Genomic DNA, 25,673 nt, shown 5'->3' on the forward strand with positions numbered 1-25,673 from the left:
GATTCCTATAGGATTCCTAAAGGATATCTATTGAAATAATCCTATAGGATCCTATAGATGTGACGAAAAATCTATAAGATTCCTATAAGATTTTCTCTTATAGGATCCTATAGGACATTTTTGTAAGGGCTCAACCAAACTTGCGAAACAGGCTGGTGATATAGCCCTGGTTGGTATGATACATCCTAATGCCAGTAAATGGGTGCGTAACTTTGGTCCGAAAGGTCTTTGCTCCGAAGGTCCATTGGTCCGAAGGCTTGGTCCGAGTGACCTTTTTTTCCAGGAATGCAGGTTATACGACAGTATAACAATTCCTTACAACGTATGAAGTAAATTAAGAAAATCACTAATAATAATTGTATATTGTTAGCCATGGTGACACTCAGACCATTTTTTGTAGATATGTTGAGATTTTGAAGGCAATATTAAAATAGTATTAAAATGGATATGAAACGGTTTCTAGAAATCCAAAATCTTGTCATCATTGTTTAGAAAGTCATTGGAAAGCCTCGGACACCCAATATTAAATGTATTGGACAATGCCTTACCCCAAAAATTCCCCCCGAAAGTCACTGAAAATCTTTTTGTGACGTCACAAAAAGATAAATTTGTACTGGGAGGTAAGGGAATGTGGAGGTTATTTGCCAATTTACACATTACAGTGATGGTAATAGCTAATCCGCTTTACATTTTTGTTCCCGGATATGTATTTCATCGTAAATGATTAAAATTTGGCTATATATTTCTCAAATTATTTTTTAAAGTCCATTTTTAAAAGGCTATTTAAGGCTACTAAGTTAATGATTTATGATTATGGCACTTCTAAATGGCTGGAAATGGCACTCCCAGACTTAAATTTGGTTATAAATGTTTTTTTTTTTCTCCATTTTCTTTATAACTTTCAAAAATTTAGGGGGGGGGGGCGAGGCGAGGCTGGCTCAGCCCAGCCGCCCTTGAATCTGCCACTGGGGTCTATAACATCTGAGCCCCACCATAATTGGGTGGAGGTAAGAAAAAGTTATGATTGTATGTCACCTCTAGTGGGCCGGAAATGGCACTCGCAGACTTAAACGAGAATATAAAGATAATTTTAGTGAAACCTATAAAAAGAAGATGATTTTGTACACAGCGAGTCATTGACACACAAGCGGCAGGGAAAAATACTGAAATTCCTCAAATAGCTTATAAATACAGTAAAGGGTCCTTGCTTGTACGACAAATTAGAGGCAGTCTTAGTTGGTCTGCTCTGATTGGTCAACGAGTTTTGGTGGATAGATTTCTGAGACGTGTGAGAGTGCTTTGGCAATGGGGGGGGGGGGTGTACCCGTCGCACAACCTGCATATGGGCCTGCGATAAAACAAGTCATTACAAAAAAAATATTTAATATTATTTTTAATAATGTTAATGTGTTTTCCTTTAGTAATACTGTATGATTCAATTCTTAATGTAAATATTTCATTAATTAATTAAATTAAATTGTACAGTATTTTTTAAGTCAATCAACGAATTTTCTCTCAATTCAGCTTTTGCTGCAAATGAGTTATATATTTCCTTTCTTTTATTCAGGAAGCACAGCAGCATGGTAAAACACATGGTGTAAAATATGATGCAACTCAACACAGTGCAACTCGTCCTGCAGCTCAGGAAGTTTCACACAAACATTTTTTCTCTGTAAGAATGGCTATTAATTACAACCAATTTCATATATTGTCTAAAATGAAAAAAAAAATTGTTGCCAATTTATATATCAGGATAAATGTGAATGTAATGTAATGTTTTATAGGCTTATGCTACGTCAACACTATCATATTTTATGTGACAAATATTGGTGTATCACATTTATTTGTCACTATTTGATAATGTGCACAGAGCATAAAGGAGTGGATATGTTTTTTAATAGTGAAAAAAAAATAATATTTACAATTTTAGCTTCCTGAATTATTTAACTCATTTTACACTTCAGTTTAGGTAGTGTTGAATCAAATGCAAGCCATGCCACTCACATATGCTATAGTGACTTGAAATTAAACTGTCTGCATTTTTAAAATGTGAATTAAAAGATAAAACTGCAAAATGCTGATTTGCCATGAAAAAATGCTGTGGTAATGTATTGTCAAATTAAATATAAAAAGGCAAATGTGTAAAATACCAGATTTTGTAAAATATATTGCTGGTTATTGTTTTGAATATTTATATGTATTTTACTATATATTTAACAATATATTAAATTTATCAGTATTTTACAATAATTTTATTATTAAAATTATATATAACATTTTTTTAAATTCTAATAATGTGCATTGAGTTTTCATATTCAAGGAATCATTTTTTAAAAATTAAATTACAATTTTGCAGCAAATGATTGTTCCTTTTTTTTTGGTTTTTTTAAATAAAATGTCGAGTATCTTGATGAATATAGAGGCATGACAATGTGCCTTTTTTATTTCGATTGTTACTATTATTATTGTAAAATTTTTGTAGCAACAAAAATATCAAATTGAAAGTAAGGAGTACAGTTAAAAAAAGCGCATAATTTTATTGTGTATAAGTCATAAAAAAAATAGTTTTGCTAGTTTCTTTTTTTTTTTTATTCAGGAAGCACAACAGCATGGTAAAACACATGGTGTAAAACATGACAAAACTCAACACAGTGCAACTCGTCCAGTAACGCATTGTGTACCTCACGAAGTTTCACACAGAACTTCCTACTCGCCTTATTCTGTAAGAATGACTATCAATATAGCTATGCTTTCTCAATTTTTATTATTTCTGTACACTTTGTTGAGCTAAAAAAACATAAAACTCAATATTTGTACTGTACAAAGCTCCATTCCCGGCAAAATTTCACTAAAAACTGACTTTTTTTAGAAAATATGCATTTGCATTACTCTAATTATTATAAATCATGGAAAAATATTGGCATGAATTTTAGTTTTACGCAAAAGAATAAAAAAATGAGAAATACAGACTATTTCTCATAAAATATTACCATTTTCTCGACGAATTCATCGTTACTAGGCAAATTCAGAGGTTGTAGATCGCATCCACTGGAATACTCTGGCTTTTATGTATACTTTATACAGTCAATAAAGTGCGCCCTCTCTAATGAGATTAGTTTTTGTACTTCGCATCTCGCACAATGCGGTCGTTTGGTTAGACTGAGATATGTTTGTTTAAGTGTCAAAATCTCAGTCAGAATCAGTTTTTTAACAAATTTGAAATAACTCCTGTGAAATATTATATTCACAAGTGTCAATACTAGTAACGGAAAATATCATGTCGGCCGTTTTTATGTGTGATAACAGAACCTAAATCGAGGTAAGGGCTAGGCCTAGACTAGCAGCGTTGAATAGGCTAATGTTTTCGGCGCCTACGATATTTCTTCTCACGACCTATCGCAAAATCAACATGAAAAATTCATCCGCATTTATTTTTTGTGTGGAACACAAAAAATCAAATTTCAGTCTTATTTTACATTTTTTTCATTCTTAGGAAAGTCTAAATTCAGTTAAACTAGCAATTCCGTATTATATTTATAAATCTTTATAACATTATACAAAAATTAGATTTTTCTTAAAAACTGAAATTTTATTTGACAAAAACATGTGACATGCCTAAATGTGGTCATGATGACATCACATCATGACAGTTATGTTGACTTGACAGTTTCTTGTCAAGTAAAATTTGATAGTTTGGACAGGGCTTTCAATGAAAAAAATAAAAAAATAAAAAAAATATTAGGAGTCTGGCTTCTGAAATAACATTTAAACTCATTTCACACTTAAATGTTGATTCAAATACAAGCAATGCAACTACATTTACACCAGGCCCTTGAAGTTGAATGTGTACACAGATTGTGGCATACCTATAGGAGGGTGTAGTGGAGCACCCAAAAACAGCTCCCACGTCCACCCGAGGCCAAGGACTTTTATAAAGTCCTTACTCAGGTGCCCCTTTAATGGTAATTTGCTGTGCAAAATGTAATGCCCATCACCTCATTTGACCAGCTAGTGCCCTCTTCATTTAACCATTGAGCTCCTCCACTTTTAAAAGTTAAAGTTCAAAATTTATTGTCATAAACAAAGTAAATGAGATTTGTATTCCAAGGTTTACAATAAAAATAGTGACATACTAAAAAACCCCTCCCCATTTCCCCATGTCATTTTTTTAGATATGCCATTGTGTACAGCAAATAACATAATATATAAACATATGCAGTAGTGTTAAACCTATGAGTTCTTGGAGGGGGAAGGGGTGCCAAAGGGCGAAGCCCCTGGCCTCAGGTCCGAACGGCTCCAGAGGGTCCTCCTACAAATAAACAGTGCTCACTCTACTAACAAAGCCTTGACATTATAGTCCACAATTCAGCTCCGGCCATTAGAAACATTTAAATACTCCACAATAATAAAGTAAAGTGATACCTAGAGACACAGAGAATTCAAGTTAAATTACAGTAATATAACACGCTATGGTATTGTTTGATATTCCACTTTGAAGGAGCCCCCTTGTAATTGACTACTAAAAATTAAATGCATGGGATCCCAAACACTTTCTTTCCCTCAGGCCTTGTGACTCATCATTCTGCAACTGTACATGTGATATCACAGCCTCAAATAACTAAAAGAAACAATAATTCAGCTCACATTGGCATGTATAGCCTCTTTGGTTTGTGTTTGAAACATAGTAGTGTGAACCAGGTAATGTCTGTTGTAATCACATCAGTTAATTTCTTACCACATAAATTATTCAATATTAATTATATTATTGTTACAGAGAATGTTAGAGGACACAGATATATACCGGAAAGGATATCCGGTAAGTACAACAACTTCCCTATACAGTACTTTAGTGATCTTTATGTTTTAATCCTATCAGGTAAATTTAATGTCAACTGTCCAACTCAGTTTGGTTTTTCTGCCTAGCTTGATGAATGCAAACCAATGATGCTGAAGATAAGTATCTTTATGTGCATAATGATATCAGATGTTCTTTATTTAGTTCTAAATCATGATTCATTTATTAGCAAGTATCTAAATTTATGCAAAATAGAAACCTTTTGTTTATTTCAAGGGTAAACGTGATGATTTATCTAAAGAAAAAAATTGGCTCTTTTATTCGAACAGCATACCATATGAACCGAATGGTAAGCAAAACTTGCTCATTATTACACCCTCAGTGGTGGATCAGGAATTTTTTTTCAGGTGGCAATAATAAGAACCTATGGTCCCAAATTAGGGCTAGTGGTGGTAGGCCTACCCTTTTTCGTCGCCCAATTGACCATCTCATCTCTCTTGAAATCCCAGTCGTCGTCATTGTATTGATCTGGAGTGAACCTCGCCTCACCTAGATGATATTTTGGCTGCACTGTTAAGTGTTGGTGCAACGCTTTCCCCACCGCCACTGACCCTCAAATACGCTTTAGTTGATAATAAAATCATTTCTTTACTGTTTTTTGGTTTGTACAGTTTAGTTGTTTTTAGTTTACATTTCCTTTTTGTGTAATAGAATTGAGCGTCCAGTTAGCAAACTTTAGGAGTTTTATAACCTTACAATGCTACGAATTAATAGTTATCACTACAGTATTTGTTTGTTGGTAGTTAAAGTGTTTTAACTGGCAAAATTGATAAAATTAAATTTTCTTGTATTTTATGATTTTATTGACAGTTTGATGTTCCATTTTTTACGTTGTGGTTGGAATGAGAAAGTTATTAAATATCTAAATTCACAAGCGAGTAGACACTGATATAGCTTCATTATTGAAATTGAACTGTTTTTTTTTTTTTTTGTTTTTTTTCTCGTTTTACTATATTACATAGTATCTCATGTAAACTGATAGCATTTGTTGGCATTGACATTCTAGGAATACTCATAGATGAATTGCATCGTGATTGGGCTGTTGACTATGATACCTTAGAAAGAAGGCATGATTACATCCAATGGTAAGTCTCTTCCTACACATTCTAACATAGCACCTCATATTTATACATGCCTGCAGCGTGTGACAATGAAGGCTCTAGATATTATATAGGGCCTATATGCTTCAGCCTACTGCCGAGGCCCAGGTTGGGCCGGCTGAGGTTGTTTAGAAATCTTTGTGGCTATGAGTGTTGTGGCCAGCCAACACTCATGCTTATAGATAATTACAAATCACACTTTTTTGTAAGTTAACAATATGTATTGTATTTCATATCCCTTCGTGTGTACGTGTGTAAATCATGAATGGAATCCTCCTACAAACAGTGGAGCATAACAAAATCAAAACAAATGATAACCATTGAAACAACTTGTTTTTAAAGTTCATTCATATTTTTTTTTTTTCATTTTGGATAAAAAGTCACAAAAAATGTTATTTACTGTATGATTTGTTTTATGTACTCTGAAAAAAAAAGGCTGTTTCCCATCAGGGAGTCGGGTATAAATTGGAGAGCGCAAGAACTACAACTACATGAAGCAAAGGTGAGGGAGTGTGTGTTCCACAATGGTTACCTTTCAACATGTTATCCACAACCATATATAAATACAACATACTGATTTATTAGGTTGCATTTATTTTTTAGTATCATATACTGCAGTAAATTTGCTTGAATAACTACATCTTAATAAATCAGTAAATCATGCTATATTTACATTAAATAAATACATCCTAATTAGGTTGTATTAATGTTAGGAAATTATAATGCATGGAATTCTATATTTGAACTCTTTAATTTGTATATTTATGTGATGTATTGAATTATAAAATTTATAAATTTAAATGAGAAATTTTCCCGTCACTTAACAGACATTGAATAATACCTTACCTTTATTCTTTTGCATACATCTTCTCTTGCCTGATATTTTCATAGTACAATATCTAGATCAAATCAGTGAATGTTATTTTATTTTATCAGTTTCTGGTTATCAGATAATAGTTTATGTATCCATTTAAACCAGCTATTCAAAATTTTGATTTCATTTTTAAGAATTTTTTTCCGATTCTTTTGGCCGACCATTAATTTTGGCTGACCAATAAATATTAATAATATATAATATTTTAGTTTTATGAGAGCGTCTACATATTGTATCCTTGTATCATTTTTAGCCTTGCCAAAAAATGTGCATTTTTTTATTTATTAGAAAATAAAGGAAAATAAGAACGCCAAAGATAGAGTTCTCAAATCTTATAGAATAATGCTGGGATTTTATGGAATAAAGTCAGATAATGAAGGGAAGTTGTTAAAGTATGCAGATAATTGGTCAGAACGAGCTTCTCATCTGAACAGGTATGTAGTCTGTTGTCACTCTTTCAAAATTGTAATGCTGTACATTGGATTGGAATAATAATACACTGGAAAAGATTATTTTATATGTTGTAAATACTTGGTTTTCATTTAATAGATGTATTTTTTATATCTGCTTATAAAAGGCAAAGCCAAGCAACAACTAGAAATCCAAGTTTTCACTTTACAGTTTTTTAATTCTTCTTTTAAAATAATGTCCATTATGTTTAATCTTATGTTAGAGTTCTTATGAATCCAAGCCGCCTTCACATATATATTGTGTTGAATGTTAAAGTACCCTTTCTCCATACTGTAGTTCACTTCCTGGTAATGTGCTTTCTACACATTTTATGTTTGCTGATGAATTGATGATCAAAGATAATGATGACAGTATTATTTAAATTACTGCATGCAATGCTACTCTGTAGAACTGAGTGTCCATACTGCTGTATATGTAGTTTGTTTTGAATAATCATAAAAAAAACACCCAAAAATTAATACTTGTTGTAGAGTTCTTGTGAGTTATTGACCCACATGGAACATGGGTGAGTTGTTCTCCAATGCCTACTTTATACCTAAACCTAATAATCTATTAATAAACCTAATAATCTATTATAACCTATCTCTAAAACCAAACAAAGTATAGTGACCAGGGTTTCCTCCAAAATATTATTGTTTTACATTTTTATTTCAATTGCCATTACCTTGTTAAGATTGTACAATAGATCACACTGCTCCATCTGAACTATCTGTGGCAATGAAAAATCTATATTCTGAGGTGACGGGACTGGTGGGAGGGTGGGGTATTTTGCGTCTATTGTGGCTATGGCAGTGGCATATCTAGAAGTCTTTAAATGGGGGTGCTGATGGGGGGGGCGCGAAGGTAAAATGGGGGGGATTGATGATCATTTGAGGGGTGCTAACTCACAAAATAAGGTGATTTTAAGTGATTTTTAACTACTTGACTGTGGTTTTCGGAGGCGAAAGTCACATGCCCCCTCCCCCGCACACCCAGCTAGATACGCCACTGGGCTATGGTGCAGGAAAGTCTAATGATTTCACACTCTTTTGCCACCTCTTGGAACCACAACTGATTATTCGTTTTTGTTTTGTTGTTTTGTTTTTTTTGTTCCTTTTAATACAGTAACTATATTTGGTGATCCGCTTCACGAGCGGATCACCTCTTGTTATTGTCAGAGATCATCCTTTTTATTCTTTCTTTCTCCCCATTATTTGTGCGCACGATATTTCAAAATTGCCAAGAGCTACGTACATGCACGCTTCAATGAACATTTGGCTAATTGGCCTAGAATATCCACAATAAGCTTTTCAATGTGCTCAGTCATGTGTGGTGTCATCTACTCGCAATATCTTTCTAACCGATTGTCATTTCTAAATCATATTCAGTGGGCATAAACTTCAGGTCAAGGTTGAATGTCAAAATATTTTGCGTGCGCGTCATAACGATGATTGTAGTATGCAATCTGGAGAGTGAGCCCTCTGGGTCAGCAGAGGCAGATAAATAAAGACCATACAGAAAGACAATAAATAGAATCACATGTTGTATAATGTTCTGCTAATGTATGTATAACAACTCATCACATGGTGTCGAAAGAAACTTGGTTGCCTCCGGCTGAGGTACAACCCATCAATGGAAATTGTGCATCCTTGTGAAGCTACAAGAGATCAACGCTAGGCCTCCTCGCTACTCAGTGAAGATTCAGACTGCTTGACGTACAGGTATTTAGTGGCGTGTGTTGGTGAATGGTTCGCCCTGTTACACGGTTCAGTTGATTTTGTGTTGGGCTGTGTTGCAAAGCAGCTAACACATCGTTGCTGTTATACGGTTCTTAACTCAAGTGCCCAGCACTAGCACGACCTTAAAAAAAATATATATATATGAATATAGGGACAGGAAGCCATATATGAACTGGAATAAAAAATATAAAGGAGTTTAAACGGTTTAAGCAATGTTGCGTGTTTATGTTCAATGGTCCCCTTAGCGACAAGTCGGAGGTTCAGAATGTCAATTACCTTATGAAATTTATAGGGGATAGAGGAAGGGAAATCTACCACATCTTCCAACCAGCAAAAGAAACTACCGAAAATAGCAGAAGCCGTGCCAGCCAAGAACGAGTTGCTTGAGGGTGTTTATAAGAAATTTGAAGTATGTCGCCCCAAAGCGCAACAAAATAAAAGCACAGTGGAATTCAGTAGCAGATTCCAACATGGGATGGAAACTTTCAATAACTTTGTCACTGACCTTAGGGTTTTGGTTGCATACTGCAACTATACAGACATGCAACACATGCTGCATGATGCAATACATGATGAGGGTTAAAGACCCAAAAGTGCAAGAAAAGTGCTTAGAAGAGGGGATGACCTCACCCTAGACATAGCAATAAAAATGGGGCAAAATGTGGAGCTGTAAGAAAAGCTAGTGCACAAACAGCAATTGATGTATAAGTAGTAAAGGAAAAATGTTTAATATATTGCCCAAATGTGTTTATAACAAAATAGGTGCAGATCTGACAAAGTCGAATGCCAAACTTGCCTCCTATTCCGGGAACTGTATGAAGCCTATTGGCAATGCATTATAGTGTGAATATAAAGGTGTATATCATGACATTGAGTTTCAGGTGTTGCCAGAAAAAGTGCAGCCCATGACCAGATACCAGTTCAACATGCATGTCGAAAAGGTGCCATCTACAGCCTAAGGTGCCTCTACAGCCAAAGCTTAAAGCAGAGTTGCAAAGAACGGAGAATCAGGGACTAACTGAGCCGACTGATTGGGTTTCATCATTGGTTGTAGTAGATAAAAAGAATGGGAAACTATGTGTGTGTTTGGATCCAAGGGATTTGAATACAGCAATCAAGAGGGAACACTACAAGTTGCCTTCAAGAGCAGAAATTACTGCACAATTTCCTGGAGCAAAATACAAATGGATGAAGATAGCTCCAAGTTATGTACCTTCATCACTCCATTTGTCAGGTACAGATTCTTGCGCCTACCTTTTGGAATCAGCAGTCCAGTATATCACAAATTGTTTCATAATCTGTTTGCAGAAATTCCTGGTGTAAACACTATGGTGGATGACATTATGGGGATCAACTAAAGCTTAACATGATGAGTGCTTAAAACAGGTTTTGGACATAGTAAAAAATAACTACTTCAGGGGCGGATACAGGATTTAGCATAAGGTGGGACGCCAAAGTAAAGATGGACGACCAGCCAAGATGCAGTATGGGCGGATTCAGCCTGCCAGAAAAAAAGAGGGGGGGGGGTAATCTGCGAGCGAAGCGAGCAGCCTTAGGTTGGGGCCAGGGGACATTTGAGGAATATGAGGTTGTATTGAGTAGATTTTGACTATCTAGCATGGTAGTTTTCAGTAACAAATAATTAAAAAAAATAATAGGTGTATGTATTTTAAAAGAACTTTTAATATACAGGGTACCTGCAAAATGCAACTACTGTATGACATGTGTCATTGAATACTGTAAGTAATAATTCATCTACTCACAACATAATCTTTGACAACATACAAAGGCTCATAAATGTAAACCATTTCAAAAGAGAAATTTCACTTCTAGATAACATGATTAAGTTTCTCAGCAACATTGAACATAAAAATCACAAAATCAGCAAAAAGGAAAATTAATATCCAAAAACCGTTAAAAAAAGTCGTCAAACAACAAAATCCGCTACTGTATATTAAGGGGGGGCGCCAAAGTAAAGATGGACGACCAGCCAAGGTACGAAGCACCGAGGGCATGGGCGGATGCAGCCTGCCAGAAAAAAGGGGGGGGGGGGGTAATCTGCGAGCGAAGCGAGCAGCCTTAGGTTGGGGCCAGGGGACATTTGAGGAATATGAGGTTGTATTGAGTAGATTTTGACTATCTAGCATGGTAGTTTTCAGTAACAAATAATTAAAAAAAATAATAGGTGTATGTATTTTAAAAGAACTTTTAATATACAGGGTACCTGCAAAATGCAACTACTGTATGACATGTGTCATTAAATACTGTAAGAAATAATTCATCTACTCACAACATAATCTTTGACAACATAAGGCTCATAAATGTACACCATTTCAAAAGAGAAATTTCACTTCTAGAAAACATGATGAAGTTTCTCAGCCACATTGAACATAAAAATCACAAAATCAGCAAAAAGGAAAATTAATATCCAAAAACGGTTAAAAAAAGTCGTCAAACAACAAAATCCGCTACTGTATATTAATTATATCCACCAAGTGGATTTATGAATAGCACTCTCCTAGGGTGTTTTTGGTAGAAAAAGAAGTTTTAAACACTGTGGGTGTAATTTTTTCTTTGCTAAAAAGTAGAGGGGGATCCCCACACAAATCCGCCACTGGAAATAGGCCTAGGCCCTAGGTTTAGGTAGGCCTACTTTGTTTCATGTCAGGCGCGTAACAGGGGTATTGGGTCAGGGGGGAAAAGGTAATAATTTTCCCGATCATACACACCCCACACCCCCTCCCCATATAAAAAACAATACGACATAGGGCTTATCTTATNNACCATCCCACCCCCCTCCCCATATAGAAAACAATACGACATAGGGCTTATCTTATTTATAATATAGGCCACACACGTGTGTTTGAAACTAAAAATAAGCATGTTCATCATGGTTTTATTTGAGATTTTTAGGCACTTTCAGGGGATGAAAAGGGCGTTTATAAGGGGGTGGGAAAGATTTTCCAAAGATATATTTTCCCCTTGTTCCCCGGTGGTTAGCCTGTAGTACGCCATCTGGCAGCTTAGATCAAAGGAGTTAAGTGGAGAAGAGGTTGCAGCATGTTGTGAGTCTGGTCATTATGATATCTTCCTTTTTATTCTTGTCTTTATTTTTCTCTCCTCTTTTTCTTTTTCTTTTTCCTTTCCTTTTCTCTTCCTCTTCTTTCTCTTTCCCTCCCTCTCCCCTCTTTGTTTTCTCTTATTACCCAGCCCGATACGACAGCTAGTTCAGCCCGGTAAAAACCGTCGGGGGGGGGGGCAGTTTTTCTCCCTCCCCCGCCTGTTACGCCACTGTTTCATGTCAATTAGAGACAACAGGATTATACAATTTCATACAGTGTATCTTTTAAATTACACAATATGATTAAACCAGGTACTGTACTTGAAAACAATACGGAAGCAAAACTTGCACGTCAAAAGTGTCAAATGTTGTCTACACAAAAACTGTACTTTATTAAAAGAGTAAATCTACTAAAGGGGTGTCGTCAATGGAGATATGCACGCATTTGAGTGTACTGTTGTCACTGTGCATGGGGTCTGACAGTACATACCTGCTAACCTCGATAGAGAGTGATTGATTGCACAAAGGTTTCTCTGCTGGTGCATCTGGCTAAAACTGTCTTTGTAGCTATGCATTGCGTGATATAATTCAACCTTTCAATGGAATCAACCTTTCTATGGAATTGTGTATCCATTCAATTATCTCAAAAAAAAAAAAAAAAAATTGTAATATAAGGGGGTGGGGCGCGTCGCAGGCAAATACGCTCTCAAGGGCAGTAGATCAACAAGCTGAAAGAAAGAGTAGTACCGAAGAGGACGTTGTCAATTATGTAAATATGGTTACTGTGTCAATACCTGTCTCCTCACAAAGCAAGACAGAATTTGTGAAGGAAACAGAAACAGATGAAATTATGAAAGCGTTATGCAAACGTGATATTTTCAGGCTGGCCGAACAAAAAGAAAGATTCTCCTGATAATCTACAAGAATATTGGACAGTGGGGGAAGAGTTGTCCGAAGTTGATGGCTTGCTTTTTAAGGGAAATAGAATAATCATCCCACTTTTCACTGTGTAAATGAATATTGCAGAAAATACATCATCTCAGTGTTGAAAAGTGTAAGCGGAGAGCAAGGGAAGTAGTGTATTGGCCGCGTATAAATCAAGATATAGCTAATGTGGTAAACAATTGTAACTTATGTATAATATACCAGAGACGACAAATGGCAGAGTCACTTCAGCCCCACCAAACCTTAGATCATCCATGGGGAAAACTTGGCGCAGACATTTGTACAGTTAATGGCAGGGAACATGTAGTCATTGCAAATTACTTTTCGCAATTTATAGAGGTTTGCATGCTGCACAGCTAGTGTAGCAGTGACAAGTAAGATAAAATCTGTGTGTGCAAGACAGGGAACACCTATTGAATTGATGACAGACAACAGGCCTCAAACACTGCTGAATTTAGGCACTTGCAGCTGATTGGGACTTTGTCCATATGACTACGAGTCCTCACTATCCCCAATTCAATGGACTAACTGAAGGAGCAGTAAAGATAGTAAAAAAAATTGATCAAAAAAGCAGTTCACATCAATCAAGATACCATGAAAGCCCTGCAAATACTGTATACCGTAGCACCCCTCTTGAATGTGGAAAATCTCCAGCAGAGCTACTCTACAACCGGAGGATGAAAACGAACTTGCTAATGGCAGATAACTTGTTAAACTTCCAGCAACTCGACACGAAAGCTTTCATAGCAAGGAAGAGCGGGGTAAAGAAGAAGCAGCAGAAGTATCATGTGAAGCGAGTAGGTTCATATGATTTACCAGAGTTGGCAGTTGGAACACCTGGGTACAATACCGACATTGTAACAAACAATTCAACAGTACCTAGTGAAAGACCAGAATCGGAAGATGTAGATAAAGAAGTCCATTTAAAAACCAATGTAAATAATGATTATGATAATGATGGCGATAGAGATAATACTCATGCAGAAGATATCAATGTCCCACGACGTAGTGAACGCGATTGGAAGCAAAATCGTAAACAATAATTACACTACATAGATTACTCTTGCAGTGAATGAATGACATGGCATTAGTTTTAATTAACGACCATGTATTTTGTTGTTATTATCATCGTTTTTTTTTTTATCATCTTGCAGAACAATCCATTTTGTGTTTTGTGGGATTTGTTCTTATGATATCAGTTTAATTATAAAAACAAATAAGTGTTTTGTTGGAATAGTGTTCATCCTTATAGGAAGGAAGATGTGTTGATTGTAGTATGCAATCTGGAGAGTGAGCCCTCTGGGTCAGCAGAGGCAGAGAAATAAAGGTGGCGAGTAAGACCATACTGAAAGACAATAAATAGTCACATGTTGTATAATGTTCTGCTATGTATAACAACTCATCACACACACGAGCGTCAACATTTTAAAATGCTCAAAATCACTTTTTGACTAAATTAGGACACGTTTCATGCCATTTTGAGCATTTCAAAATTTTTGACGTTTTCCGATACGCGCGCGCACCTATGGAAGCTAGAAGTTTGTTTTTTTTCACATATTTTGGGTTCCTGACATTGTATTCATAAATTTACATTCTTTTCAGTCATCTTAGGGCCAATAGCAATGCCGTACACGCGCATGAAACATAGGAATCCTTGCACGCATTTGTGCAAACATACAGTGAGAATATGCTAAAATCAGGCCTATTTTTAATCAGTTATACCTGAGACAATTCTCTTTTATAAATTTGACTTTTTTCTACATTTTGATGATGTCATCATAGTCAAATAAATGTTTTTTCTAACCCCCTCATCTTTCTTTCCTCAAATCTGTGATGCCCCCATATCATCCTAACCAGTAGTCATTTGTGAATCATATTCAGTAGGCATAAACTTCAGATGACGGTTGAATGTCATGTAACTTAATTTTACGTGCGCTCGTCTTAACGTGCACATACACGTCCGTCAACATTTTTCAATGTCAAAATCGTGTTTAATTTTAATTAGTTATAGCTCCTTAGGATGAAAGATGACCTCCAATTTTTATTACCTATTCTGAAAGATATGATTTTATAGATCATTATGCTGATCGGACATTGTGACGTCATCATATTGCCATTTGAATTTAAAAAAATGAATTTTTATTTTTGTCGTCATAATTTTTATACTTATTTAAACGTATCTCGCTTTTTCTTGATCGATCGTCTCCCACCTTCGGGCATGTTATAGCTAAGACAATTTCCTTTCACAATATTTCAATCATTTTTCACGTTGATGATGTCATCATGGTCAAAATGAATGTTTTTCTAACCTCACCCCACCTTTCTTTAAATAGAGAGAGGGCGGCAGACTTGATATTTTCTTGCACAGTTCGAAAATCCTGGCTACAGTGTTTTTTCCGTATTTCACTTTTAAGCACTGCGAGATTTCTTTTACCTGACAAGCGGATCACCTAACTCGTCCTTAGTGACGAGTTTCAAATCTAGTTTATGTTATTGTCCTCATATTATTTTATTCTATGTGATTCATTCTTTATAGGTCAAGACATAATCACTTGAGGATAACTCGAATATTGAAGAGTCTTGGTGAACTTGGATTTGAGGATTTAAAGAAACCTTTTATTGACTTTATTTTAAAAGAAATATTCGAATCTAAATTACTTTGGTATACTTTTGAAAGTTGCAAGAACTATTGGATTCAAGTGTTAAAGAATGATGAGGAACGGAACAAATGCCTGTCGTCCTTAGAAAAATACGCAAAAGGAAGTCAAGAAAAACGGAGTTACAAAAAGTCAAAACGAACTACTTATGTTTAAAGATTTATAATGAGTAATTAAAGCATTTTGATTTACACTAAAGCTGCAACACCTTGATCCAAATATAAAACATTCTTTAATGCAAGTATGAAAAAATACAAAGTGAAGGAAAAAAGGACAGTAACAATAGGCGAGCAGATTAGAGGCTATTTTGGGGTGCACCTTAATTATTGACTCGTTATTCTATTTTAGTACAAGAAAAATACATCTTATGGTTGAAAAAATTGCAACAGAATTTCTGTTTGCACAATGCATTTTCTTAAGGTCTCTGTATGAACATACTAAAAGTCTAGAAAAATCCACATAGGGGAAGTGTGTATTTTTCAAAATGGCCGCCAAAAATGGATAGTTTTAACCAAAAATTGAAAAAAAAAATGATCATTTCAACATGTTTCAGCATATTTTTTTTTCTAAAATATATTTACAAATCCTAAAATAGTTCTGATGCATATATGTATGTACACTTATTTGATGTGGGTATAATTAATTTCAAGATGGCTGCCACAAATACGACGACATATTTAGTGGTGTATGCATAAGACCCCAAGCAGCTATAGTGCCATAAGGACGTTTTGGGCAAAAGCACCAACTTATTACATGCTCTTTATGGTCATAGCATTCAATTTTTGATAGAAACCATTTTATCGGAGGTCATTATGGCAGCCATATTAGATTTAAAAATGGCCACCTTATAAAACCTATGTATGGCCACCTTATAAAACCTATGAAACAACTCCTATTGACAATATTTTTAAATTACAAAAGCGAGCTCTCAGGATTTGTGCAGGGACAAGTCGTATTTCCCATACCAAACCTTTATTTTACAAATTTAGTGTTCTAAATGTATTTGATTTGCATAAATTACAAAACTATGTTTTTATGTATCACTTTAGAAATGAAACATTACCCCCACATATTTATAATCTATTTCCAAAACAACAGTCTGACATACATGATCATAATACTAGATTTGCTAAAAGTAATGTTTTATTTGAAAAATATACATCCTCTTCTGGAAAAAAAATCCATATTTTACACTTGTCCAAAATCATGGAATTCCTTAAAAAATTTCCTTCAAATCGTTACCTAATCTCAACACTTTTAAATGCAATCTTAAAAAGTCTGTGGTGTTGGAGTATGGCGGGTAAAGTCCTGGTCTGTCTGTCAGTCATTCTTATTATACTTAACGGACTACTACCACAATGTATGCGCTGTCTCTTATACACATCTAGATGTGTATAAGAGACAGGTAAGATAAAATCTGTGTGTGCAAGACAGGGAACACCTATTGAATTGATGACAGACAACAGGCCTCAAACACTGCTGAATTTAGGCACTTGCAGCTGATTGGGACTTTGTCCATATGACTACGAGTCCTCACTATCCCCAATTCAATGGACTAACTGAAGGAGCAGTAAAGATAGTACCACAGTATTATCTCCTTGCAAAAACTATATTAATATCTTAGCATTTAGAATCACTTCAAACTAGAATTCTGATGTTTAAAACTGTTTTTATGGTCAAGAAAATATACCATTTGTGACATATAATAATAATATAATAATAATAATATATAGGTCATTCAAGGTCATTTTATGTTAAATACCATATCAGAGGTCGTTATGATGTCCATTTTAGGTCAAGGTGCCAAATTAAAGCCAAATTAGAAATGGCCATAAAGACATATATGTTTACTTTACATAATCAAATATTGACTTTACCAGTTGTGACATGGTCAGATGATTATTGTAATCATAAAAATAGCTAATTAATGTCATTCAATTACGTTTCAGGTAAAATAATGTATGACATGTTAATGATGAACCTTTTCGAGTTTTAATAAAAACAACTGACCAATCAGAAGAGTAGACAGTGAACGCGGAAAAAAACAAAACAATCTGTTCCATCAGTTGTCAAGATTCTAATAACAGTCCTAAATAATATAAATATATAAATATAAATAAATATATATATACATATATATATAATATATATAGATGAATGATCGAGTCATATCAGAGGTCGCTATGATGTCCATTTTAGGTCAAGGTGATTTTACAGCCAAATTAGAGATGGCCATAAAGACATATATGTTTACTTTACATAATCAAATATTGACTTTACCAGTTGTGACATGGTCAGATGATTATTATAATCATAAAAATAGCTAATTAATGTCATTCAATTACGTTTCAGATAAAATATTGTATGACATGTTAATAATGAACCCTTTCTAGTTTTAATAAAAACAACTGACCAATCAGAAGAGTAGACAGTGGACGCGGAAGAAAACAAAACAATCTGTTCCATCAGTTGTCAAGATTCTAATAACAGTAGTTATGATGATATACCGTCGGCCTACTTAAACTAAGCATTAGCCAAACAGGTTTGTATGTATAGGCCTAGTATTATGCTAGTATGGTACAGAGCTGTATTTTTTTTTCTTTTTGAATGACCAGAAAGAACACATTTAACATTATCAAACGGAAATGACACTTGACCAAATACTTTAATAACAACATAGACAAAGAAACAAAAAAAAAAAAAAATGGAAACAAAAAAAAAAAAAAAAAATGAAGAAGAAAACCTCTTATGGAAGTGTACTGTAGGCCTACTGAAGTGAGTTTTAGTAAATTAAATAGGGCTTATAAGATAAATGTTATTCCAAAAGGGAAACTATGAAATATATTAGCTGGTGAAATTCGTAATTTAAGTTTTTGTCTGTTAGGTCTTTGAACACCAAGCGATACGTACAATATCTGTAAGAAGCAATCAAATCCGTTAAATGGAATATTTTAACATTTTATATTTATCAAGAGTTTTTACGGTGCGCGGTAAAAACCGTTCATTAGACCAACCCGCCCTCGATAAACTGACGTTAGAGATTATGATAAGCGGCGATCTTCTGATCTGTGCGTTACCATGGTGTTCCTATTAAAAACCCATTTAGCACTGTTGTTTTCAAGGTGATTGGGAGTGTTTGTCAAAAAGCTCATTGACCAATAAACGCGTAGTTGAAATCGTGACGTTGCCATCTCTGGTAAGGGAGCAGTGACCGGAAATCTGTGACGTAGTGTCACTCTCATCGGCCAATGAACGCAAAGTTGAAATTAGTACTTAGCGTTACTCGACATCTCTTTAATTACGAGATATTGGTACATAATACACGATGGCGTGTATTTGATTACTTTGAGCATGGAGGTGTTATACCTCCATGCTTTGGGCATGCTTTGAGTATGTATATACTTTCTTACAAATCTATAATACAATTACTAAAGTTAACGATACGTCAATTGATACTTGTCTTTGGAAAAATCCGCGGTATAAATCATAACGTATAGGCCTACAGTAACTCAAATGACATGATTATTCTCTGATTTATATCAAACTCAAAATCAGTTTTCAAATACCAAATTTAATTTAATAATGTGGAATAGAAAGAGAAAAAAAATGCTGAAATTGAAAAGTTTTCTTGTAAATTAAAATCACAAATGTCCTAGTACATGTAACGTGTCATTGCATGAAAAAAAGTCCATTTCAGGCTTTCTTGGGTGATCCATATTTCAAGCAAGTGCTGCTATATAATTAAAAGCAAAATTAGAAAGCAAGTATACATGTTCCTATGATAGTTAATTCATATCCATTTTATATCAACATAAATTTAAGAACTTTCTATTATTAACCAGTTTCCTGGTAAATAAAAATAAACTATCTGAAGCGGAAAAAATACGACTTTATTTTATCCAACATACTTCAATAATTAATTGATAGCAATAGAATCACGTACGAAATGTTAAACTAGTACTTTTCTTATTATATAAATAATTACACGACAACAGTTGCGGCAAAAATTATACAAACCAGGAACACAAAATACTTTAACCAGTGATTTTACGACAAGAATTCATTTTGCTTCAAATTGCACTGGTTTATAATTAGACCCTTCATAAGTATATTATTATTATATAATCCATATACCGGTACAAGTGCTCAGATGCTAACACTGCAGCTAACTTACCTGGCTTCAATCGACAACTTGAAAACGAAATTCAGTTATTAATATTAAGGGGAAAATGAGGGGAAATATATCCTTTAACACTACGTCCAAACCTTGTTACGGGGACACCCTTAATATTATGTGAAGTGTGTCAGATGATTGGTGCAACCTCTATTAGTGAGGGGGCACAATTGTTTAACATATCCCCAAAAACGACAAAAATGTAGCTATAATCTATATACAAATGGTTATTACACTTTAAAAAGTATTTGCCCTTCAATGCAGAAAAATGTGAGGGGTGGGTGAAAAAACTTTCATTCTTTATGTTCCTGAAATTTAAAGCAATGTATGTAATCGAGACTGTCTCACATTTATTTTACGAAAGTACTCATCCAACAGAATAACACAATCAACAGTACGTAACATAACGAATCGATTTTTATGGTGATATCACACTGTTATTCAAACAGCAATTTTAGACAGTGGTAACACCTCCGGGGAAAAATCACAATAGAAAAGTCATCAAACAAATTTTTAATTTGTATTAAATACTTATATATGTAAAAATGCTGTCCCTATTAATTAGGTGCTGGAGAGCACGAAATAAACATTTTTTTTAAACGCTTTACACAAGGTTTTTTATTAATCAGTTCATCATTTCAGGAGTCCACTTGACCTTAGACATGATAACCTCTTAAAAATAGTAACGTTGATGATGAATTTAAACAAAAAATAAGATGAAATTTTTCATCAAAAAAATTTTTTACTGTGAAAAAGATTATTTTATTTAAGTAATGGTTTATTAGTTTTAGGCCTATATTTTAATCAATATCATATTATTCTGAAGTATAGTTTCCCATTACTCTACCCATCATATACTACAATGGTATCACCAAAACTAAAACATTTGCCTGAGAGATTTTAAAGAAAACTCCCTATTAAGGGGATACCTAAATAGTGATAGCCATATGCAGGTGACACCCCTATTAAGGGGACACTTTTTTGGTCAAGATAGTGCCCCTTAATAAGGGTTCGGCTACCTAGGGGCTATGTGCTCTGTCTCTGTCTGTCATATTATCCCTGTGCTATCCATTTGAAATTCTGTGCTACACATTTGCAAAACTGCCCTACCATTGAAAAACTGTGCTATCCATTTGAAAGTTTGCGCTTTCTATTTAAAAAACTGCGCTAAAATTGCAAAGCGCATTTGGAAAAAAAAAAGTGCTATCCCTTTGAAAGTCTATGCTACCCCTTTGCAAGACTGTACTACCTTTGAAAAACTATGTGCTATCCATTTTAAATGATGCGCTTTCCATTTGAAAAACTGCGTTAAAACTGCGATGCCCATTTGAAAAAGTGTGCTATCCATTTGAAAGTCTGTGCTACCCATTTGAAAGACTGAGGCTTTTCATTTACAAGACTGCGCTACCCATTTGAAAAACTGCGATACCAATTTGAAAAACGGCGAGACATATTTTGTAAAACTGTGCTACCCATTTGAAAGTATGTGCTACCCATTTGTAAGACTGTGCTACCCATTTACAAGAAAATGCGATACCTATTTTGGAAAACTGTACTACCCATTTCAAAGTCTGTGCTAACCATTTTAAAGACTGTGCTATCAATTTACAAGACTGAGCTACCCATTTGAAAAACTGCGATACCAACTGTGCTACCCATTTGAAAGTCTGTGCTACCCATTTGTAAGACTGTGCTATCCATTTACAAGACTGCGCTACCCATTTGAAAAACTGCGCTACCCAATTGAAAAACTACGATACCTATTTTGAAAAACTGTGCTGCCCATTTGAAAGTCCGTGCTACCCATTTGTAAGACTGTGCTACCCATTTACAAAAAACTGCGATAGGCCTACCTATTTTGAAAAACTGTGATACCCATTTGAAAAACTGCGATATTAACTGTGCTACCCATATGAAAGTCTGTGCTACACATTTGCAAGACTGTGCTACCCATTTACAAAAAAACTGCGATACCTATTTTAAAAAACTGTGCTACCCATTTGAAAAACTGCGATACAAACTGTGCTACCCATTTGAAAGTCTGTGCTACCCATTTGTAAGACCGTGCAATCCATTTACAAAACTGCGCTACACATTCAGGGCCGCCGAGAACGATCATAGGGTCCGGGGCAGATTTGCTGCCCGGCCCCAACAAGGGAGAGACAACTGTCACTGCCACAAATCACTGAAGTTGACAAGATGTTTTCCTTCGACGTTCTACGATATTATGGATAGTCTATTTAGTTATATTAAAGCAAAAATATCCCTGGTTAGTTTAATCGTGAAGGAAATAAGACTTTTTTTAAATATTAAAAAAATAGACTAGCAGACTGGGCCCCTGTTGGGCCAGGGCCCCTGGGCACTTTCCCCATAAGCCCTGGCCTCTCGGCGCCACTGTACCCATTTGAAAAACTGCGCTACCCATTTGAAAAACTGCGCTACCCAATTGAAAAACTACTATACCTATTTTGAAAAACTGTGCTACCCATTTGCACAGTGGCGTAGAAAAGTATTTTTCATTGGGAGGGGGGATGATTGGCGTGTTAGCCAGTGTCAAAAACAGGCGCGGGGGGGAACTGCCCCTTCCCTGACGGTTTTTACCGGGCTGACCAAGCCGTCGTACCGGGCTGGGTAATAAGAGAAAAGAAAGAGGGGAGAGGGAGGCAAAGAGAAAGAAAAGGAAAAGAAAAGGAAAGAAAAAGAGAAGAGAAAAATAACGACAAGAATAAGAAGGAAGATATCATAATGACCAGACTCACAACACCCTGCAACCCCTTCTCCACTTCAAAAACTGTCATAACTCCTTGGATCTGTGTTGCCCGATGGCGTAACCATGATGAAAATGCTTATATTTAGTTTCAAACACACGTGTATGGCCTATATTATAAATAAGATAAGCCCTATGTCGTATTGTTTTCTATGTGGGGAGTGGGGTGGGTATGATAAATTACTAACCGGGAAAATAAATACCCACTCTGACCCAAGATCACTGTTACGCGCCTGGTGTTAGCGCCAATGTGTGCTCTTGTGCGGACAGGGGATGTGCCCCCTCTGAAGCTGGAAAACTTGTTTTTGCAAAATAAATTGATGCAATTTGCTATTATAGGCCTAATCAATAAATTCCTCATCAACCGATATAACCTTAAAACATTCTTGGAATTTACATACCATTACTTTTAATGTTTTAATAACATTCAAATAATGAAATGTTTCAAACAACACTAAAGTCGATCGATATAATACTTGTGAAAAAAAAATATTTTTAGTTAACATGTTTGTTAACATGTACTTCACTAAACCTATTAAAAATAATATTTAAGATTTATAGTAGGATTAAAAATCACGAATTAGACTTGAGTGTAACAAAAGAATACGTTAAACAATTCGACGGCCAAAACACGCGGCGGATTGGACTAAATGAAACTGAAGACATATTGAGGTCCAACGTTTCGATCTATATGATTATTTTCGAGAGTACTGAAAATTCAAACTCTTAAAAATGACAAATAGATCAAAACTTTAAATCTCAATATGTCGTCTGTTTTCTTATTTGGAGGTAAATTGTTTTTATGTTATCTGAAATTATTCAGTGGATCATCGGTTCAGTAATTTATTGTATACCATTATACAGTGGCGTGGAAAAGTATTTTTTATTGGGGGTAGGGGATGATTGGCGTGTTAGCCAGTGTCGTAACAGGCGCAGGGGGAGAAAAGAAAGAGAGGAGAGGGAAGGAAAGAGAAAGAAGAGGAAAAGAAAAGGAAAGAAAAAGAGGAGAAAAATAAAGACAAGAATAAAAAGGAAGATATAATGACCAGACACACAACACCTTGCAACCCCTTCTCCACTTCAAAAACTGTCATAACTTCTTTGATCTATGCTGCCCGATGGCGTAACCACTGGGGGACAAGGGGAAAATATATATCTTTGGAAAATCGTCCCCACCATTTTATAAATGCCCTTTTCATCCCCGAAAGTGCTTAAAAACCTCAAATTTCCCGCGCTTCGCGCACATTTCTTGTTCATTTGGGCCAATTTCCTCTAAAAATTGCACATTTTATGGAGTTTTGATCAATGCCAACGAAATTAGAATTAAAAACACGGGGGGCCAAGGGGAAAATATCCATCTTTGGAAAATCTTTCCCCACCCCTTGACAAAGGCATCCTCTGAAAGTGCCTAAAATTCTCAAATTCTTCGCGCGCATTTCTTGTTACTGTAGGCCAATTTCCTCTATAAATTGCACATTAGGGAGTTTTCATCAATTCCGACGGAATTAGAATTAAAAACTTTTTAGGTCTTTTTTAGGTTTATCCTTTTAAGTTAGCTAAACACATAATAGTCTAAAAACTCAAGAAAGGCAAATTTAATATAGATCGTTTTAACCAAAAAGAAGGGCCTCAATGTGTATTGATGGTGAAAGAATATGTTTGTAATAAATAAAACCATGATGAAAATGTTTATATTTAGTTTCAAACACACATGTGTAGCCTATATTATAAATAAGATAAGCCCTATGTCGTATTGTTTTCTATATGGGTAGTGGGTAAAAATCAAAACAAAAATCAGCATTTATTATGCCATTTGGCCAATTTTGTTACAATGTATTACACTTTAGACTACAAAACAGTATTAGTACTTTCCAATGATTGATGGACAAGGTCCTAGTTGGTTGCCATGGTTGCGCCAAAGCTTATATTGATGATATATATATATATATATATATATGTATACGGTGCTTGGGAAGAACACATGTGACACCTAAATGATGTATTGGGTAAACTAAAGCAGGCTGTTTTGACAGCCAAACCAGCCAAAAGCACAAGCCACTGTGTCGTTCTTAGGTCATATAATTGGAAATGGTGAAATCAGACCAATGACTGATACATTTGAAGCAGTTGTAAACTTCCCTAGACCAATAACTAAGAAGCAAGTCAGGGCCTTTCTATGCTTATCGGGATACTATCGAAAATTTATAAAAGATTTTGCAACGATTTCCACTCCTTTGGTGGAGCTAACTAAGAATGACAAATCGAATACCATTAAATGGAATGAGCTATGTGAAAAAGCATTTAAACTTCTAAAACACATGCTTACTAGCAAGCCAATTCTCAAAGCTCCAGATTTTTCTAAAGCAGTTATACCGCAGACTGACGCATCTGAATTTGGGACTGGGAGGAGTATTATGCCAAGTAAATAATGAAAACTCAAATGAAAATCCGATAGTCTACATAAGTCGAAAGCTATTATCAAGGGAACAATACTCTGTACCAGAGAAGGAATGCCTAGCGATGGTCTGGGCAAAATTTAAATATTACCTATATGGAATTAAGTTTAGAATTGATACAGATCATAGGGCTTTAAAATGGCTAAAATCTATGCAAAATTCTAACAATAGATTGATGAGATGGGCAATTATGCTCAAAAACTATAAATTTGAAGTTAATTATAAAAAGGGAAGCTTGAATGGAAATGCTGATGACCTAAGCCGTGCATAAATTAATGATGAACCTGGACCATTTTAATTTGACTCGTGTCATATGCATGTTTTATTTTGTGTGATTATATTAATTGTTGTATGTTGTTTGAAATGATGATGTCACAGGTTAATGGTACCTGATGATACACAAGTAGTTAAGACATACTTTTTAGTTACATTTAATTATAGAATAGTTTGATTTGATATAATTGTTGGTGTTCTCATATATACGTATGCCAATGAATTTGTCTATGCTCTAACAAATTGATTTTTAAGTACAGAAACCTGGAAGCAAGATAAGTTTTGAAGACCATTTGAAATTTTAATTTAGTCGCTTCCCAGA

At 35.0% G+C, this 25,673-nt stretch overlaps 1 protein-coding gene across 2 annotated transcripts; it reads left to right on the forward strand.

Moving 5' to 3' along the window:
- The first annotated feature begins 1,471 nt into the window (after positions 1–1,471).
- Positions 1,472–16,436, forward strand: LOC117116673 (opioid growth factor receptor-like protein 1). Of its 2 annotated transcripts, XM_033260757.1 has the most exons (8): positions 1,473–1,672; positions 2,597–2,722; positions 4,775–4,816; positions 5,072–5,144; positions 5,862–5,940; positions 6,391–6,457; positions 7,118–7,263; positions 15,561–16,436. In XM_033260757.1, exons 3-8 carry the CDS (start codon positions 4,778–4,780, stop codon positions 15,835–15,837), a joined length of 681 nt encoding a protein of 226 aa, XP_033116648.1. In that variant the 5' UTR covers positions 1,473–1,672; positions 2,597–2,722; positions 4,775–4,777; the 3' UTR covers positions 15,838–16,436. The 2 variants fall into 2 exon arrangements, with proteins under 2 accessions (XP_033116649.1, XP_033116648.1); XM_033260758.1 differs by lacking the exon at positions 2,597–2,722 and having other exon boundaries at positions 1,472–1,672.
- Positions 16,437–25,673: the final 9,237 nt, after the last annotated feature.

The sequence above is a fragment of the Anneissia japonica genome, unplaced genomic scaffold (genome assembly GCF_011630105.1).
Source record: "Anneissia japonica isolate Jap-2015-1 unplaced genomic scaffold, ASM1163010v1 scaffold287768_len205223_cov117, whole genome shotgun sequence".
Classification (NCBI taxonomy): Eukaryota; Metazoa; Echinodermata; class Crinoidea; order Comatulida; family Comatulidae; genus Anneissia; species Anneissia japonica.

Bases quoted from the DNA above. Each gene is read 5' to 3' on its own strand.
- LOC117116673 (XM_033260758.1), top strand. From the start codon at position 4,778: ATGTTAGAGGACACAGATATATACCGGAAAGGATATCCG. The intron at 4,817-5,071 runs GTAAGTACAACA...GTTTATTTCAAG, and splicing joins TATACCGGAAAGGATATCCG to GGTAAACGTGATGATTTATC. The intron at 5,941-6,390 runs GTAAGTCTCTTC...TGAAAAAAAAAG, and splicing joins AGGCATGATTACATCCAATG to GCTGTTTCCCATCAGGGAGT.